The sequence below is a fragment of the Cavia porcellus genome, unplaced genomic scaffold (genome assembly GCF_034190915.1).
Source record: "Cavia porcellus strain 051 isolate PalLab524CR breed Dunkin Hartley unplaced genomic scaffold, mCavPor4.1 scaffold_12, whole genome shotgun sequence".
Classification (NCBI taxonomy): Eukaryota; Metazoa; Chordata; class Mammalia; order Rodentia; family Caviidae; genus Cavia; species Cavia porcellus.
In genome coordinates, this window is record NW_026947495.1 from 17,062,210 (window position 1) to 17,079,169 (window position 16,960).

Consider the following 16,960-nt stretch of genomic DNA (forward strand, 5'->3'; position numbering starts at 1 on the left):
ACTTCGTTCAACATGGATTAGTCACAGAGTAGTAATTACAGGAACATAATTAATTTAAAAGTTATTTGAGCATTTATGTAGGAATTGGTTGATCAAGAGTTGGTGAGCATTGGCAGGGGATATAGCTCAGCAACACAAACATGTCTGGCAAACACAAGGTCCTGAGTTTGATTCCCAGTACAAAAAGAAAAAAAGAGTTGGTGAATATTATATCTAGGTGATCAATATATGGAATGTTAGGAACTTTCCAAAGTAAAATTAGAACAAACAGGGGTGTTGTGGGGATGGTAGAGTGGTTGCCAAATATACCTTCTGTTTGATTCCCAACACCACAAAAACAAAAAGTTCAGAAAAACAAAGATTCAAAAAAAAAAATGCAGGGATATTGTTGCCAAGCCTCAAGTGGTCAGTCACTCGATGGCAGGACGGGCCGCGGGGCAGCTAAGCAAGAGTGGCAGTGTGTCCTTGTGTTCCCAGGCGCCTGGCCAAGTCCACCCTCCTGCTGATTCCCCTCTTTGGGGTCCACTACATCGTCTTTGCCTTCTCTCCTGAGGATGCCATGGAAGTCCAGCTGTTTTTTGAATTGGCCCTTGGCTCATTTCAGGTAAGTTTTGGAAGCTATGTGGCTAAAAGGAAGAGTTCTGGGTTTCCTTAAAGAGAAGAGGAAGCCACAGAGACAGGAAGCCAGAGCTTCCTAAGGTTTAGGCGTGAGTAAGGGACACTTCATTTGGCAGGGGCCTAAGGGATGCAGGGGTGGGGAAGACCTGCCTGTGCTGTGTGACCCGGAGGGGGACTGTGAGTCCCAGTAGTCAATGGGGATAAAACTAAAAGAAACACAAGGGCAAAGCCACCCTGGCACACTGCGCACAGCTCTTGACAGCATATACCGGGCCCCAGTCACACAAACAGCCGAGGCTGAGCCGTCAAAAAGCCAGCAGGGAGATGAGCCCTGCAGGATAGCGTTTGAAAGACTTCCCATCTTTGGACAGGGAAGTCCAGAGGAAGTCTCTAAACCAAAAACCTACAAGTAGCAGCATCAGCATATGATTTAGAATCAGTCATGAGAGGTCAAACAGTTGTCTGTGAGGAACAGGAAATAGGGGCGGCGGTGGGAGGAGGCTTCTGGGTTTTAAAAACAAGAATCATTGGACTTTTTAAAGCCATGAGCACATGGAACTTATTAAAAATAAAAACTGACTTTAAAAAGGGGGTGGAAAATCACCTACCTGCTAACCCAAAAAGATATTGTAATTTTAAAGACCAGCAAAAGAAAACATGTTTAAATAGAACACAGTCTTAATTTGAATCCCAAACATCATGATGTTATTTGTCCATTTACTCATAGGTATTTTCTTCCAAAAGGAAGTTGATGTCATTTTTGGGAAAAATATATAAAGGATCCCTCCAAAAATAGATGAAGGATCAATGGAAAAAGAATATAAAGCTAATTGAGTTCCTACACAGAAACAAATTTGGGAAAGTCCTATCGAGGCTGGGGAGATGGGTCACCAGTAAGGTCTGAAGCTTCCCAGTAGCCCCCAGCAAAGACAGAAACAGTCTGTTTCAAATTTCAGAGTATCCATGAAATGGAGACACACTGGGTTGGCAATATAGCTCCTTCAGTGGTAGAACACTTGTCTAATCGGCCCCAGCTTCCATCCCTAGCACTGCAAAAGAAAAAACCATGAGAGGATCAAACCCATTGCCATTCGCCCATGATTATCAACTTTAGCGGCTGGGAGAAGCCCTTTCCCAGTGGATTTTCCTGAAGGACTTAGCCTGACCTCAGCAGCGTTCCCACAGTGGAGCAACACTGTCCTGCAGAGCCTTCTCCAGAGGAAGCTTTGGTATTCAAGTGGGGCTCAGCACCCCCTCATGCTTGGGGTTCTGTGTTGATAGCACAGCCAGGCCCATGCTACAGCTTATAGGTTCCAGGGAACATATCATTGAGTGGACTCAGACTGCACTCCATGCTGTCCCCCTTGCTCAGAATCTGAGAGCTCCTTCACCCACAGCCCCACCAGTGCCCTGATCTCCTGAGAACTTGCTCTCTTGTATGTGTAATCCATGGTTCTTACTAAAAATAAAAGCCAGGGAGCTTTCCCACCATTGTGCTTGTGTGTCCAGGGCAGCTGGGTTCACCAGGGCCTATTCAGTAACTGGGGACTTTGAGGGCTGGGCAGGTAGAAGGACTTGACCCAGCTTACATGAGTGGGCAGTGACCGGGTAGAACAGTCAGAGACCCAAATCTGCTTTGCCACATACACAGGACTTCTTGTTCCCTAGATTACGGTTTGTGCTTGGTGCTGTAGGCTACTTTGGAGAAAAACATTTGGCTTCTGTCTGGGAAACTATCAAGAGAAAACCAAAAGCACTTTCTAAATGGTCCCATAGGATCATTATGAAGGAAAAAAGATCATTAAAGTTTTTATAGTATATAGTATATATGTGCTTATGTATATGAGCATCTATATAAATAAAATACATGGAAATTTCAATATATCCAAGAATGAAGAGGACAGAATGAGCCCGTGTGCAGGAGCTCCGCAGCTTCAGCAGCATGCTCTGATGGCTTACCTTGTTTCCGCACTATTCCTGCCTACCACCCATCTTCTGATGTAACTCCAAGACACTGTATTATTCCATCTATAAGCATTTTAATATGTATTTCTAAGTGATAAGGACTTAACACAGTCCACAATATCATTATCACAGTCATACTTTTAAAAACCAAAATACATGCAATCTCTCTGATTGTATGAATAATACTTGCTTATTGTATGAAAATAAGGAAAAGTAAAGAAGCAACTTTCGAAAAGGGATGGGATATTGCTCAGTGGTAGATTACTTGCTTACATTTACAAGACTGTAGGCTAGATCCCCAGTACTGGACTGAAAAAAGGAAAGAATCATGTATAACCTCCTAACCCAGACACAAGTTCTATTGAGAAAGATACACACACAAGGCCACACACACACACACACACACACATATGAACACACATAGAATTGTAATGGAGCTTTGTGTCCTATGTGCTTTAATCCTCTATCGTGCCTGTCTTGAATATTTGTCATTAAAATTCTGAAAAAGCCTTCATTTTTAATGAGCACATGCTAACTGTGGAGTTTAGCGAACTGGGTGACTATGCAAACAAAGCCTGCTGCTACCTATGCTTGAGGCACCACTAACTTCCTCCCCCAGGGTTCCTGCCTCTCCAGACAGTGAAGATTGTATCCTTGGATCCCAGGATGGGGAGACCTGGGCACGCTGGGTCCAGCCTGACCACTAGCTCTGGGCCGAGCACACACAGCTTCAGTCCTGTGGGAGCCTTCTGTGGCTGAGTTTCCCCACTTGTAAACTGCAGGGCATCTGTCCCCTCTTACCTTCTACCCAGGGCTTTCAGTGGAATGGTATGAAGGAACCCAGAATGCCATGATGACTCAGGCCAGGCTACACTGTAGATCCAAAGCTTCCAAGTGCCTTTTTCTCTGGCAGTGGTTCCCAGAGGGTGAAACCCACTCCAGCCCTCTGGGGACTTTAAAAGCTATTCATCTCCCCACGGTCAGACCTTCAGGTATGGGGTAGGGTTCAGCCTGGGGCAAAAGCCTCGCAGTGAGTCTAATGCACAGCAAAACAGAATCCACAGCCCCAAGTAAGCACTCCTGCCCTACAGAGAGTTGCCCTTCTATGCAGCAGTCACTGACACTGACATTACAATGTAAACTCTTCTAGTTTTGTCACTAATATATTAAAATGTCATTACCCAGTTAGGATAATGCTGGGTGTTAGCTTAGTGGTAGACAACGTGCTTAGCATGGTGAGACACTGAGTTCAATCCCCGAGATGAGAAGTGTGGTCAAAAGGGCTGGATCTTTAGTTTTTTGAGGTCCTTTCCTGAGCAGTAAATACGTAAGGGCAGGATTTTGGGATGAGGGAAGAGAAGCTAGGCCACACAAGGGCACAGCTGCGTGCAGAGACCCCTGTGGGTGACAGGGGTCACCAGACAGGCCAGAAAAGGCCAGGTGGAGGTGGCACAGATCTTGCTAAGTGAGGGTACTCAGGCCCTGACCAAGGTGTGTCCACCTGTCTTCTAAGCAGGGAGGCCAAGTTGTAGCTGGTCTGCACCCGGACATGGTTTGTTCTGATCACCCATTTGTTCTTCAGTGTGAGTGAACTCCCTATGTTTCAGTCTCCAGCTTTCTAGCTTATCTTCAGAATGATCACCCACTGGGCTGGCTCTGGCCCTTCATAGCAGTGGGAACACACTTCAGGGGCTGCCTGTCCTGCTGCTGCCACTTAGCCCACCTGACAAAGGTCACTCCTGCTGTCCCTACCTTACTGTCACTAATTCTACATACATCTGAACTCCATGGTAGGCCTTGGGAACAGAAGAAAGGGACTCACAGTCCATGCTGGGTGGCACAGGCATGATCAGGGCACTGTGGGGGTCTTGAAGAGGTAATTCCCTAAGGTGAGAGAGGTGGGGAAGAAAGTATGGAGCTGGTGACCAGGGGACTTGGGAGGAGAGGTCAGAGGAGAGCCCCAGCCCAGGTGCCCAAGATGAGTGGTGAGCCTGCACTAACCTCTGCTCCCTCCGGCAGGGGCTGGTGGTGGCTGTCCTCTACTGCTTCCTCAATGGGGAGGTAAGTGTCCTGGGATGCCACTATGCCCCAGAGGGAGCTGCTGGAGAGGGTGGAGAGGGGTGTAGAGGGAGGCAAGAGCAGGCTGGCCTCAGAGCACAGGCCTGACCAGTCTCCCAGGAGCGCGCTCAGTGGGAACAGCAGTTCACCGGGAAGGTGCGTTAACACTTGCCTGGCCCTGGCCCCAGTTCTGATTTAGCAAAAAAGGATTCTCTAGGTCTGGGCAGGACAAAGTATTTTAACAAGCAGGCCTGGTGATTCTGATTTGTAGTTTAGTTCAGGAAACACAGGTAAGGGGTGCAGTTGCCTCAAGCAGAACCTGGGTTTCTGACTCCTCTACTGCTTGCTGGATGGCAGTGGGGGTCACTGCCCTCCCTGTCCTCAGTCTTCCCATAAGTACAATGGGTGACTCCAAAATGCCTGTGGTACCATCCTCCAGATGAGTACTGATTCCGGGGGCCTGTGCAGCTGTGAAGACTCTGGCCTTGCACAGAGCCTATGAGTCAGTACACTAGCCTGCAGACACACAGAGGCCAGGCCTCCAGCACCAGCTATGTATGGCATTGCACAGCAAAGCCCCTCTGCAGGTGCTGCCCCTCTATCCGGCTCACCACACTCAAAAGGGAATGGCTTCCAATGTTTTCCAAAAATTGAGCATCAGGCTCGGCCTCAGAAATCTGACTGCTCCTTTGAGGTAGGGATTGTAAAGGAGTCCATGGAGAAATGCCAAGGCTTCTGAGCTGGGGTAGCCCTGTGGGAAGCCTTGTGTCCAGTTGTCTCAGAGCAGATCTGGACATTTGAGTTTTATGGCTGGGAAGACAAATCACATGTAACAAAAGGAGATGGCAGATGTGCGAGCTCAGGGTAGAAGAGGCTGCAGTGGTCAGCTGGAGTAGTTTGCAGGTAACAGAGGGGACAGCAGGACCATCGGGGAAGAGTGGCAGAGCCTGCATAGGGGGTTAATATGTGCGTGAGGGGGTTAAGACCTGGGCTCCAGGCACCTGCTGACCCTCCCTCCCCGGCTGATGGGTGGTCTTTGGCAGGTGCAGCTGGAAGTTCAGAAGAAGTGGAGACAATGGCACCTCCAGGAGTTCCCGCTGCGCCTCAACTCCTCCCTCAGCAATGGCACTAGTGATCCCACCCATGGCATCCAGGCCAGCAGCAAAGCCAGCTCGTCAGAACAGAGCCGGGGCACCTGCAGGGCCAGCATCATCTGAGAGGCTGGAGCTGGGCTGCTCACAGGCTGAGCCAGACCTGACATGACTGGACAATGCTGTAGGACCTGGAAGATGTCCCATGTTCCCCACTGTAGCTAATAACACCCACCCTTCCTGAGACCTGGGAGTCCTCGGGACTGAGCAGAAGGAATTTGGACACCATGGGACAGGGCCAAGGCCAGGGACTTGGTCTGTGTTGCTCTTCAGGGAAGAGCAGCTCAGGGGCCCAAGAAGAGGCAGAGAAATAAATGGCAGCCAGGCAGAGACTTGGTGTGCATTTGTTGAGCTTTTCACCCTGAAACTCAAGGGGAGGGAACACTCTGTGTCTCACTCCCTGATCCCTTCCTGCAGGGAAAAGGGGCTTCTCGGGATCCCAGCTCATTTTCAGAGACAAACTTAACTGCTCAGAAAACACAAGTCCCCCACTGCAACTCACCTGTTTCCTCACAGCATTCAGGACAACAGCTCAATGAACCTGATGAAGTTGAAGGGGAGACCCAGGACCCCCAGTCCTTTTTCAGTGTCCCTGGCAGGGTGTCAGGCACATGGGGTGGGCAGGGCAAGGGATGGTATGGTAGAAAGTGCAGTGTGATCCCACTTTGCAGATTTCAACAGACTCGCTGAAGCACCATGACTTGCCTAAGCTACTCAGCAAGGAGGTCGCCAGTTCATCTAGGGCTTTTACTTTTTTTTTTTTAACACGTCGAATGCACGAGCTTCACGTCTGTGTCTGAGCTTTCCCCACTCCCACACAGGAGTGGACCAGGGCCTTTCTCCCTGCCCCACCAAGCTCTTGGGGCCTTTGGTCTCAGCCTTCACTATGGCTCCCAGTCCTCTTGAACATCTGCAGTCCCTGCCACCACGGGAAAGTGCAAGATGAATCCTTTTATAAAGTAAAACCTACTAATGCTCATAGGGAAGCATTCTGGAGAGAAGCAAGATGCTGCAGTACAGAGCAAAGAGCATCTTGCCGGGAGGGGGCAGCTCAGCCTTATTCCTCTTCTCTGCAGATAAGGTGATTACAGACTGCTGATTCCCACTTCCCAGGTAAGTTCCAGCCTGTGGGGGTGATAAACTCTGCTCTCTGCACATCCAGACAGCCCACAGGAACTCTCAGATGGGGCTGGGGCTGGGCTCAATGGTAGAGCACATGCTTAACATGGTTGGTCCCTGGCACCATAAGCAACAACAATAGCAACAAATACCTCAGGTGATATCCATGGACTCTCTACATCCTGGTTCAACCTTGCGTTCATAGCTGTGTGACTCTGCATCTTTGAGAAGATTTTTAAAAATCACCATAGTGAGGCTAGACAAGGTTGCACACATTTAAACTTGAGGAGGCTGAGATGAGAGGATCGCTTGAGCCCAGGAGTTCAAGACCAGCCTAGACAACAGAGACAGACCTCATCCCAAAGAAAAAAAAAATAGTAAGAATGCCCAGCACAAGAAGGGAACTTCAATAGTAAGGGTAGGGCAGAGACCAAAGCACTCTGCAATAAGTAAAAGCTAGAATTTGCCATTTGGGGTAGTTAGAACAAAATGGTCAAAATCACCTTTTCTGAGCAGAGAAAAGACTGGAAAGGGAACACGGTGGTGAAAATGCAGATCTGCCCACAAAGATAGAAATGTCCACTGATTCTTAACCTCTTGATCTCCACTCATCCCCAGGACAGCTGTTAATCATTACCCAAAGGCTGGTTGCTCCCTGTACTCTCTGTGGAGTCCAACAGGTCCAACTGTGTGCTTTTTAAAAATAGTTCTAGGATTAAAAATGATACCCTGAGGCCAATGGGCCCTACAAAAGCTACACTCACAAGCTGGCATGCATACACACAGGCCTCAGGGAAAGTTATGTGGGAAGTCAGTGGAGTCCCGGGAGGACCTGCTCAAGGAAACACTCTCACAGCCAGGGCCTCAACAAAGAGCCTGCTGCGAGAAGCTGGGGGTATCTGGGGTTTGTGAGATCCTCCAAAAAGATAGGAAAAATCAAGTCAAATGGTTTGAAAACCTATTGTGTGAAAGATATTGTAAAGGATTTCTATAACATCCAGGGAAAATGCTAGAAACTGACAGGTCTCTTAACATAAAACAATCCAGATTCATTCTTAACAACTTCAGAAGCCCAAAGGACCTCCTGCACATGGTCAACGAAATAGGTGCAAACAGTGCTTATCTTGGCAGCCAGCCTGAGGACCAGTTACAGGATTTTTTTTCTAAATAAAGACTTTTTTTGGTACTGGGAATCAAACTCAGGACTTTGCACTTGCCAGGTAGGTGCTCATGCCACTGAGCAATACTTCCAGCCTAGGGCTTCTAAATCGATCCCAGTCCAGAGAAGAAACTCAAGGAGAGAGTGTTAATACTTTTTTTCTTTTGAAATCAACATCCTAATAGCTTGGCCAAACCTGTGCACAGAGACACACTCTTGGCCTCTGGCCTTGGCCACCAGCTGCAGAGCTGGGCCATTTCTGGCAGACAACTCAGAGCTTACTGGCTAAAAGGCAGCAGCTTCAAGGTCCTGGTACCACCCATCACCACCAGAGGTCACATGTTGGAAGAGTCTCATCTTGATCACAGGTTCTTATAGAAACCGAGGTCTCCACAGAGTGCCCTAGAATTCCCTCAGTTGGTTCCAGGGGTCTGTTATGCTGCTGATATGAAGGCCACTGATAGCATTGAGGAAGAGGAGGAAGGAGGCAGTAAATTCACACCAAAACATCAGGGTGAAGCCGATGAGTGTGACCTGATTCCTGAGGAGGATCACGAAACTCAGGAGTCCCACAGAGGACAGGATGAAGGAGATGAGGAGGAGGCAGGAACCAATGGCCCACTTGCGCCGAGAGTAGGTGTTCTCACACACTTGGGATACCATGAGGAGCTCCAGGCCAAAAATGGCGGCCACCACAGCCATGGCACCCACACTCCGAGCCACACCCACACCCACAGCCAGTCCAGGCACTTGGGCCTGGCTCAGGTCTCGGAGGCAGTGTGGCTTGCTCTGGTTGGTGAGGGTGCAGAAGTGCCACAGCCCAAAGAGGCGGTCCTCATCCAGGAGCCAATACCCATCACAGATGGAGATAGAAGAGAGGACCACAGCCAAAGCACTGCACACGATGATGAGGGTCTGGATGAAGGACTCAAAGAAGGACCGGCGGGGCCTTCTCTGGCCCAACAGCCTCTGGGCCTGGAAGACACCAAAGGAAGCAATGTCAGTGAAGGCCCAGCCCACAAACTCCTCAAACTCTCCAAAGAAGAATCCAAACATGCCTTCTATCTCCCCAAAGCCTTGTTCTTTGCTTGGGTCTCACAGGAAGTCTGGAACCCCCCAAAATCCCTTAGCTTCTACAGCACAGACTCACTTTCCTTGGGCGCTCTCCATTTTCTATTTTCCTTCTAGACCTACCAGCACTGCCTGTCCAGAATTCAACCAGACCCTAATTATTCCCTTACCACTCCTTATGATTTCAATAATGGGTGAAAATTCCAAATTGATCCATGAATCCTTCGTTGTTCTTAATTCAAAAAACCTGTCTTGCCTGGGTCATGTGCCCTTAAGCATACAGCCTGCCTCAGCTGCTTTGCATACAAAATGAGAACTTTGCCTAGAAGGGGTACAGTGTTGTATGAGGCAGTGAGATTTTAGCACGTCCATACATAAGATTATTTTCTTGTCCAGTGCACATTTACTTTTATCCCACCCCATGCCCACTTGGTTTTGTACTTTCTGTATTTGGTCTAAGACTCTATGTTATTATCTTGTTTTCCTGAGTCTTGAAAGTGATTTCTGCACGTTGCCTTTCAGCCTGACCCAGCCTGTCCACCACCCAGAGCTGGCCAGCCAAAGTGTCTCTTTAGCAGCTTCTAGGAAGAACCCATTGGTCTCTGTATTGGAGAGAAACATCCCCTGACTTGGTCTCCCAGCCTGAGAGCTTGGGGTGCCGTGTGGTATCTCCTATCTCATCTGGCATGACTCCCAGCTCTTGACTCACAAAGCCAAAGAATGAAATGCTACACAGAGAAACAACAACAACAACAACAAAACCCTGCTTACCAAAGCCTCAAGCCCTACACAACCCATCTGCTTCTCTCTCCTGCTTCTCTTCCCGCTTTACTCTTCCTCCTCACCATGCTCAGGCACCATGTCTGTCCTATTTCCATGCCCAGAACTTTCTTCCCTCAGATCTCCTGGCCCTTGTGCCCAACAGACTCTTCGGCAGCTGGCCAGCCTCAAGGACAACGCCTTTTCTTTGGGACTTTATTTTTTATGGTGCTAGGGATTATGCCCAGTACCATCCAATTAAGTTACATTCCCAGACCTTTTTTAAAAAAATATTAAGACAGGGTCTTACTAAGTCGCTAAGTTGCCCAGATTCATATCTGTGATCTCCTTATAGAGAACCCTTTCCCATCCTCATCACAGTCCAGAAAGGTTTATAATTGTAATCCCAAAGAGAAGTTACTAGAATTCTAGTGAGTTAATTCCAAACTACCATTTCCAGTGCAACCCATGGACACAGTAAAGACACTGAGACATATATACAGTTAGGGGCGCCAAGGGGTCCTAAGTCCAGCCAAGATAGTTGTTCACCGGGACAAATGCCTCGACCCAGAGCCCTTCTCAGGTTTTATTAATTCTCCATATGGGAAGTTGCTTGGTGATAAGTGACAGAGTGGGGAGGGGTAATAGTGACAGCATGTCTGTCATGACTGCCTTGGGCTGGGCTAGGTAGGAGGTCTGAGATCACCTCTGTGATAAGCAGAGGGCAAGAAATGCAGAGAAACAGTAATCTGCATAACACAACTGAGGTAGTTTCTAATCTTTTGGGTCAGGCTTCAGTTCTCATGCACAATCCTTTTTGCCCTGGGAAGTCATAGCCTCTTTCTTGAGCCTTGGTCCCGGATGACTGCATGGAGCATGGCTCTCCATCCCACCAGGCTCAACCACATATATGGGGAGTCACTGGGTGGGGTAATGCTGACTTGTCACTTTACTTCAGAGATTACACATCAACTCCTCAACCAACCCAATTTACACTGGTTAAAGCCAATTGAAGGGCAAAGAAATAGCCTAGCCAGCTCCATGCATATCAGTACATGGAGACAAGGCCAAGTTTATCCAAAATGGAGATAGTTGCTCTTCTTTTCAAGGAGAGCCAAGTATGTCATCTCTGTGGTTCCCCACATTCTTGCCTCAGCTTCCCAGAATTCTGGGATTACAAACATGCATGACCATGTAAAGTCACCTCCTTGTGAAGGTCCTTTACATCATCCAACCTAATGTAGTTTCTGCTGACATTCTCTGCCAGGTACCCTGTTTGCTTTCTTTATCATTCTTATCTGTTTTGAGCTGACATTTTCTCTGTGTCACTTGGACACTGTCCTCCAGAGGACAAGGCTCTCATGTCAAAATACTCTGTGTCCCTGGTTCCCGGCACTATTTGACTTGTGCATTCAGTACATGCTTGAGGAAAGTCCATGAGTTAGTGAAGGGTTACTTCCATATGAAGCTCCCTTTAACCCAGTTCTCTAGCCTGTTCATAAGCTGAATTATCTTTACAGTGTGTATGGAAGCAGGTTATCCCCTTGCTTTGAGGTCAGCAAAGCATATAGCCCACATATACAGTCTTTGCTAGGAAACCAGCAATGGTCTCACCGGAAACCTGGAACCCCTCACAATCCCTCAGCTTCTGCAGCACAGACCCAACTTCCTTGGCAACTCTCCCTTTCCAGTAGGAGGAAGGAGCCCCTGGGCTGTACCTTATGCCATATGTGACTGACACCTCAGGGGCAAGTGTGGGCCACACCTCTCCATGCAAGATGCTAGGCAGAGCCTGGCTCCTGGGAGACAGTGCAGTCAGGGCCCTCACAAAGTTGTCCATTAGGGTAGCTAATAGAGAAGGTGCCTGAGTTCAGCCAGGGTTACTGGAATAAGGACGCTGTTTGCTGTCAGCACGTCTGCCTAGATAGCAACTACATAGAGAAGGAAGCTCTGTGGAGAGTATAAAAGAAGGAAACTATGTCCTGTACATGGAAGGTGACTTGCCCAATGTTGCTCACCTGAATTCCAGTAATGCTTGTTACAGCTCTTCAGACGAATATAATGTGTGTTACCTTTGAGATCTAGATTGGCCCCCCCAAACTCTCATGTGCTCAGAGGCAGGGCTTTTGGAAGGTGATTGGATCAAGGAAGTGCTATTTTCATCAGAGGTTTGACAGGCTAAGTTCAGCAGCTGGTGGCTGCTTACAGACAGCCCACTGGGGTTGGGACATGAAAGGGTGGATCTCTCTTGCCAGATCCTCCCTTTGCTTTCTGCTTCCAGGCTGCCATGGGATGAGCAGCTGTCTTCTACCTATGTCCTTTTGCCATGAAATTTATGCATGAAGCCAGCTGACCATGGATTGAAAACATGAGCCAAATAAACCCCTCCTCCTGTAAGTTGTGGGTGTTGGGTATTGTCCCAGTTACTTTCTCCTTGCTGGGACAAAAGGCTGGATGCCCAAAGTTAAGGGAGCAAAGGTTTATTTAGCTCACAGTTTATGGATGTTTCAGTCTATAACTGACTAGCTCTAAGGCAGGGTGGCATCACAGAGGAGAACAGTTCATGGCAGGCAGATGTAGCAAAGCAACAAGGGACTTTAACGGCATCTTTCTGCCTTTTATACTGTGTCTTGGCTGCAGGGTTAGGAAGGTGCCAAACCAGTCAGTGGACTGATTTAGTAATCACTCACCCTTAATCCCAACATCACACACTCTTGATCCAGACACCTTTGAAAAGCACCCCCTATGACTGCCTAAGGCTTTGAGGGGACAACTAGACACAAGCCATGACAGGTATTGTGTCTCAGCAACAAGCAAAATGATAAATTCTGTGTGCCAGAGGTAGAATCTACTCAGGTCCAACTGTCCACTGGACCCTTCTAAGCACAGGGCCTTGCTGCTAGCAGCTCAGTACCACTGTTGAAGAAGGGGAATGTGAGCTCACAGGAATGCCCAAAGGGCCCTGCCAGAGCTAGGCCCAGCACCTCCACCCAGATCCTGGCATGCTGCGACGAGTGCCAAGGTAGGAGTGCGGGCTATGGTTCTCAAACCGTGTGCCCTGGGCTCCTGACGGGACTTCAGGCACTGTCGTTGGGTGGCAAGGAAAGCTGAGCAGACTGGCTCTGGGTACCCTTCCTCACTTCAACTAAAAAGGTGGAGGCCAGGAGTCCATACTGCATTTCACTAGGGAAAAAAGATCTACAGGTCAGAAACACACTCAAGGAAACTTTGAACCTTGTTTCTCTAGGTCTATAGCACCAACTGAGAGGGGAGAAGTTTCTTAACCTCTTTGGTCCTTGGTTTCTCCTCTAAGAACAGAAGTTGGTGACACACTGTAGGAAAGCAGTAACCCTAAAGAAGGTTACATTTTTCCTAGAGATTGATATGGTAGCAAACGGAAAAGTCCCGATTGCAGAGAACAAGTCACAAGAGCACAGGATCCATAAACCTTTTGACCCTCGACACCACATGGGAAAACAAGCACGTCCTGCCCCTCCTCAGCCCCGCCTGTCCCTGGCCCAAACTGGACTTTAGTCTCCAGGCCATAAGGCCTTACCCTGGGATCACAGAGAGAAAACAGCTAATCTCAGTTCATCTCTCCCTTTCCTGCCTCAGAACACGGCTTCACTTAAACTCTGACCATCAATAAAACGCCCAAGGATTAAATGAGATTGTGTACATAAAGATACATGGCACATAGACCCTTTCAATTTGGGAGAGTGATTAATATTAGTAAAAACTGCACCCATTGGAGTCTTCAGTCCAAACCTCCCACCCATGCTGCCAGTACCTCCTCCAGCTGTCAGTGACTCAGGGCCTGAAATCCCCTCCTGGGGGCAGGGTGATGGCAGCAGCTCAGGGGAGGACAGAAAGGAGGGAAAGAGGAGTAGAGGACAGCAGTCTCTGGCCTGGAGCCCTAGCTCCGTGCATCACACCTATCTCTTCAATCTCAGGACTGTGACTTCTTCAAAAAAAAAAAAAAAAGCAGTTTCCCCTTTTTCAGCTATGACCTTGAGTGAGTCCTGGTTACCTCTGAAACAAGGATTCCCTGACACTAACCGGCTACTAAGCACAGTGCCATGTTCACATCTTTCCCCACATACAAGGGCTTCACAACCAAGATCCCTGGGCTCCAAGATCCCCAAGGGCTCCCCTCAACCAAGAGCAACCCTAAGTAGATACTCTGGGCTCCTACTTACTCCCCTCATCCCCAATATAGCTCCCGCAGTTGCCGACCCTCAACACCCACACTGACCAGTCCCAGGTCATGACACAGTGAGTCCACCCATCTCAGCTTTCAGCCTGGGTCCACCCCCCCCCACCTGCAAGACCTAGAGCTTCTCTTAGCTGTGTTGTTCACCCTGTCCTGCTCACTCACCTGTGAACAGAGACAGCAGTACTTACTTTCTAAGGTTATTAGTGGGCATGAAGCTATAAGTGCTCCCTAAGCCTGGGCCCAACACTCCACCCTCACTGTGCACCTGTGGCATCTCCCACTCAGAGGAGCGCTGCTGGGCTTCCACAGACAGCTCCCTCCACACCCTCCTGCAGACAGCTTAGCTCTTCTCACCTGGTTCCTCCCTGCTCACTCCCTAGCCCAGCTCTAGTGCTCCTCTCTCTCCTCTCCTGCTGAAGCTAATTCTTCCCAAGGTGTTTGCCCCTCTTAATTTAGCCCTGGCTTCCCCCATTCCATTGCTTGTTTTCCAGTCTCTCTGCCTCCTTAGCCAGATCATAAATTCCTCCAGGGAGGACCACACTTGGTCCTACCCTCTTCACCACCTGTCCCTTTCTTCCCAAGGCCTGTCCCTGGATATCATGTAGCCTAAACCTTCACCAAGTGGAGGATTCACTCATTCCTGTCCCCTATAACCATTAAGCAGCTGGGTCCTGGTTAAAAGAGGTTGGGGGTGGCTGTGGATATCATTTCTAAGAAGGGGCAACTAAGATTTGAAGGTAGAGAGTCCTGGCTTTGAATCTTGATTCTGTCAGTTGGACTCTGTGGGCAGGTTACTTCTGAGCCTCAGTTTCTCATCTGTAAAATGGGCAAGCCAAAGCAACTGGTTCTCTTAATTCCTGCTGTTTCACAGGCCAAGAAAGGAGGATCACGTGCCCAGGAGCTGGAGATGAGCTTGAGCAACCGAGAAAAACCTTGTCTCAATTAGGATAATAAAACAAGCAGAACAGTAGGTAACATTATTAGGGTCTGAAGGGCCTGAGCACTTGAAGGCAGTCAGCTCATAACCATCAGACAGCACGGTCTCAGCCTGCCGCTGGGGAATGTGCGCCGGGAATGTGTAGGTCTTTAGGCGACAGGACCATCTTGCACTGCCGTAAGGAGAGACCAGCCTGCGGGGAAGCAGCCTCGGCTCCCGGGAGCCTCTTCTCCGAGGCGAGCGGCCCCACCGAGTTGGCCCGCGCCTGCACCCCACACTCGATTCTGGGGAGCTGGTCTTTCTAGAATCCACCCGCAGAAGTTGCAATTTCCTACGCCCACCCCACCTGCTACGCAAGTCCAGCCTAACTCTGCAAGTCCATTCTGTCCTCTCCCCAGTCCCAGACGCCCACGTGTTTGGGCAGGACCCCTCTGTTGAACCCAACTGACAGTCTCAGGCGACCCCGAAGGAAAGCGGGAAACCCTCCGCAGGGAAGTGTGGGAGGCGCGGGGGCTAGCGCAGCCGGGGCGGCGGGCGGCGGAGGCGCGAAATCAGTGTCGCAGGCGAGCGCCCCCAGAGCGCCTCCCGCCGGGCCTCGGTGTCCTTTCCCTCCCTCTCCCCGCGGCCCGCGGCGCCCGCGCGGACCCGGCCGGGATACCTGCACGGCGATGGCGGTCATGCTGCGCTCCCTCTGGCCGCCGGCTGGGCGCGGACGCCGCCCGGACCTCTCCCGCGCTGTGCGGCGGGGCGGGGACTCGCAGCGCGCAGTCCGCCGGCGGCCCGCGTGACGCTGAGCTGGCGAGGGCTGCGCAGGCCGGACCCCTGGCGGCCCCCACGCGTGGGAGCGCGGGGCGCAGGCCCCTGCTCTCGGGGGCCGCGATTCCCGGGCCAGAGGGCACGACCCGGCGACTTCCTGGAGGACGCTGCCCGGAGGAGCGAATTCCTCGAGGGCTGGGACTGCCGAGGGACAAGGATTTGGTTCCGGCCGAGCTGAGCCGTTGAGCCCCGAGGAGGCTGGAGGGTCCAGAGGGAGGCGGTTTGGCCTTTGCCTTCACCACCTGCTGCGTGACCTTGGGTTGTTTGCCTAACATCCAAAGCCGAAGTTAATCAGTGAGATAACGCATGATAGGTCGAGCTCCTGCATGGGGGCTGGTGAGTGTGAAGGGTGTAGAACCCTCTGGGGGGATGCAGCTACCTGCGCAAAACGCAAATACGATGCTGGGGTTGTAGCTCGATGGCGATGGCGGACTTCTTGCGGTTCTATCCCCAGTGTGGGGCGGCAGATAGGTCAGGATACTCCCTTTCCCAAAAAGAGCTGAGGTTGTGTTGGAGGCAGCTGAGCTAGTTAGAAATATTATAGGCAGTCAGACAGAGTTGGGCCCTCGAACAAACTGGCATAGAGGACCAGGTGTCTAGTGACCTTGGACGAGACACACACGTCTTCCTGTGGGCCAGATCTTGGGACAGAAGGCAAAACAAATGCAACCATGCCCTAAATATAATCCTGAGGGATTAAGTCTGGATCACCTTGAGAAGCCAGGAGTTATCATCCCAAACCCCTACAGAGACTCATTGATCCATAAACAATGCTCACTTGCTACACGACTGGCTTCCTCATTTGTCCCTGACTTGGTCAATTGTTTCTGAACAATTAAACTTATTCGTTGACCATAGCTTTGTCCCACCTCATACCCGTCTACCTCACAAGTTCCCAGTTTTCCCCACTTTAGACCCACCTCACCGCATGATTTTACTCTATAAAAATCCCTAGAAAGACTGAGTCCCTGGCAACTCTCTGCCAGACAGAAGCTTTTTTCTCTTGATATATTTTTCTGCTCTTAACCTCCATTGTTCCTAAAATTCATTTTTCAATTTTAGAGAACACAAACTCATACCAGACATATGGT

At 49.8% G+C, this 16,960-nt stretch overlaps 2 protein-coding genes across 2 annotated transcripts in view; one reads left to right on the top strand and one right to left on the bottom strand.

Moving 5' to 3' along the window:
* Positions 1 to 6,122, top strand: part of Sctr (secretin receptor) — a 65,336-nt gene extending 59,214 nt beyond the window's left edge. Inside the window, exons 11-13 of the mRNA XM_003478611.4 lie at positions 478 to 604; positions 4,603 to 4,644; positions 5,685 to 6,122. Of these exons, the coding sequence (XP_003478659.1) occupies positions 478 to 604; positions 4,603 to 4,644; positions 5,685 to 5,858 (343 nt within the window). The 3' untranslated portion in view covers positions 5,859 to 6,122. The remainder of the gene's footprint in view (positions 1 to 477; positions 605 to 4,602; positions 4,645 to 5,684) is intronic.
* Positions 6,123 to 8,210: 2,088 nt separating this feature from the next.
* Tmem37 (transmembrane protein 37) lies at positions 8,211 to 15,884 on the bottom strand. Its single transcript, XM_003478610.3, has 2 exons — positions 15,712 to 15,884; positions 8,211 to 9,045 (listed from the first exon to the last, which is right to left on the bottom strand). Exons 1-2 carry the CDS (start codon positions 15,730 to 15,732, stop codon positions 8,473 to 8,475), a joined length of 594 nt encoding a protein of 197 aa, XP_003478658.1. The 5' UTR covers positions 15,733 to 15,884; the 3' UTR covers positions 8,211 to 8,472.
* Between the last annotated feature and the right edge of the window lie 1,076 nt (positions 15,885 to 16,960).

Bases quoted from the DNA above. Each gene is read 5' to 3' on its own strand.
- Tmem37 (XM_003478610.3), bottom strand. From the start codon at position 15,732: ATGACCGCCATCGCCGTGCAG. The intron at 9,046-15,711 runs GTATCCCGGCCG...GGTGTCTTCCAG, and splicing joins TGACCGCCATCGCCGTGCAG to GCCCAGAGGCTGTTGGGCCA.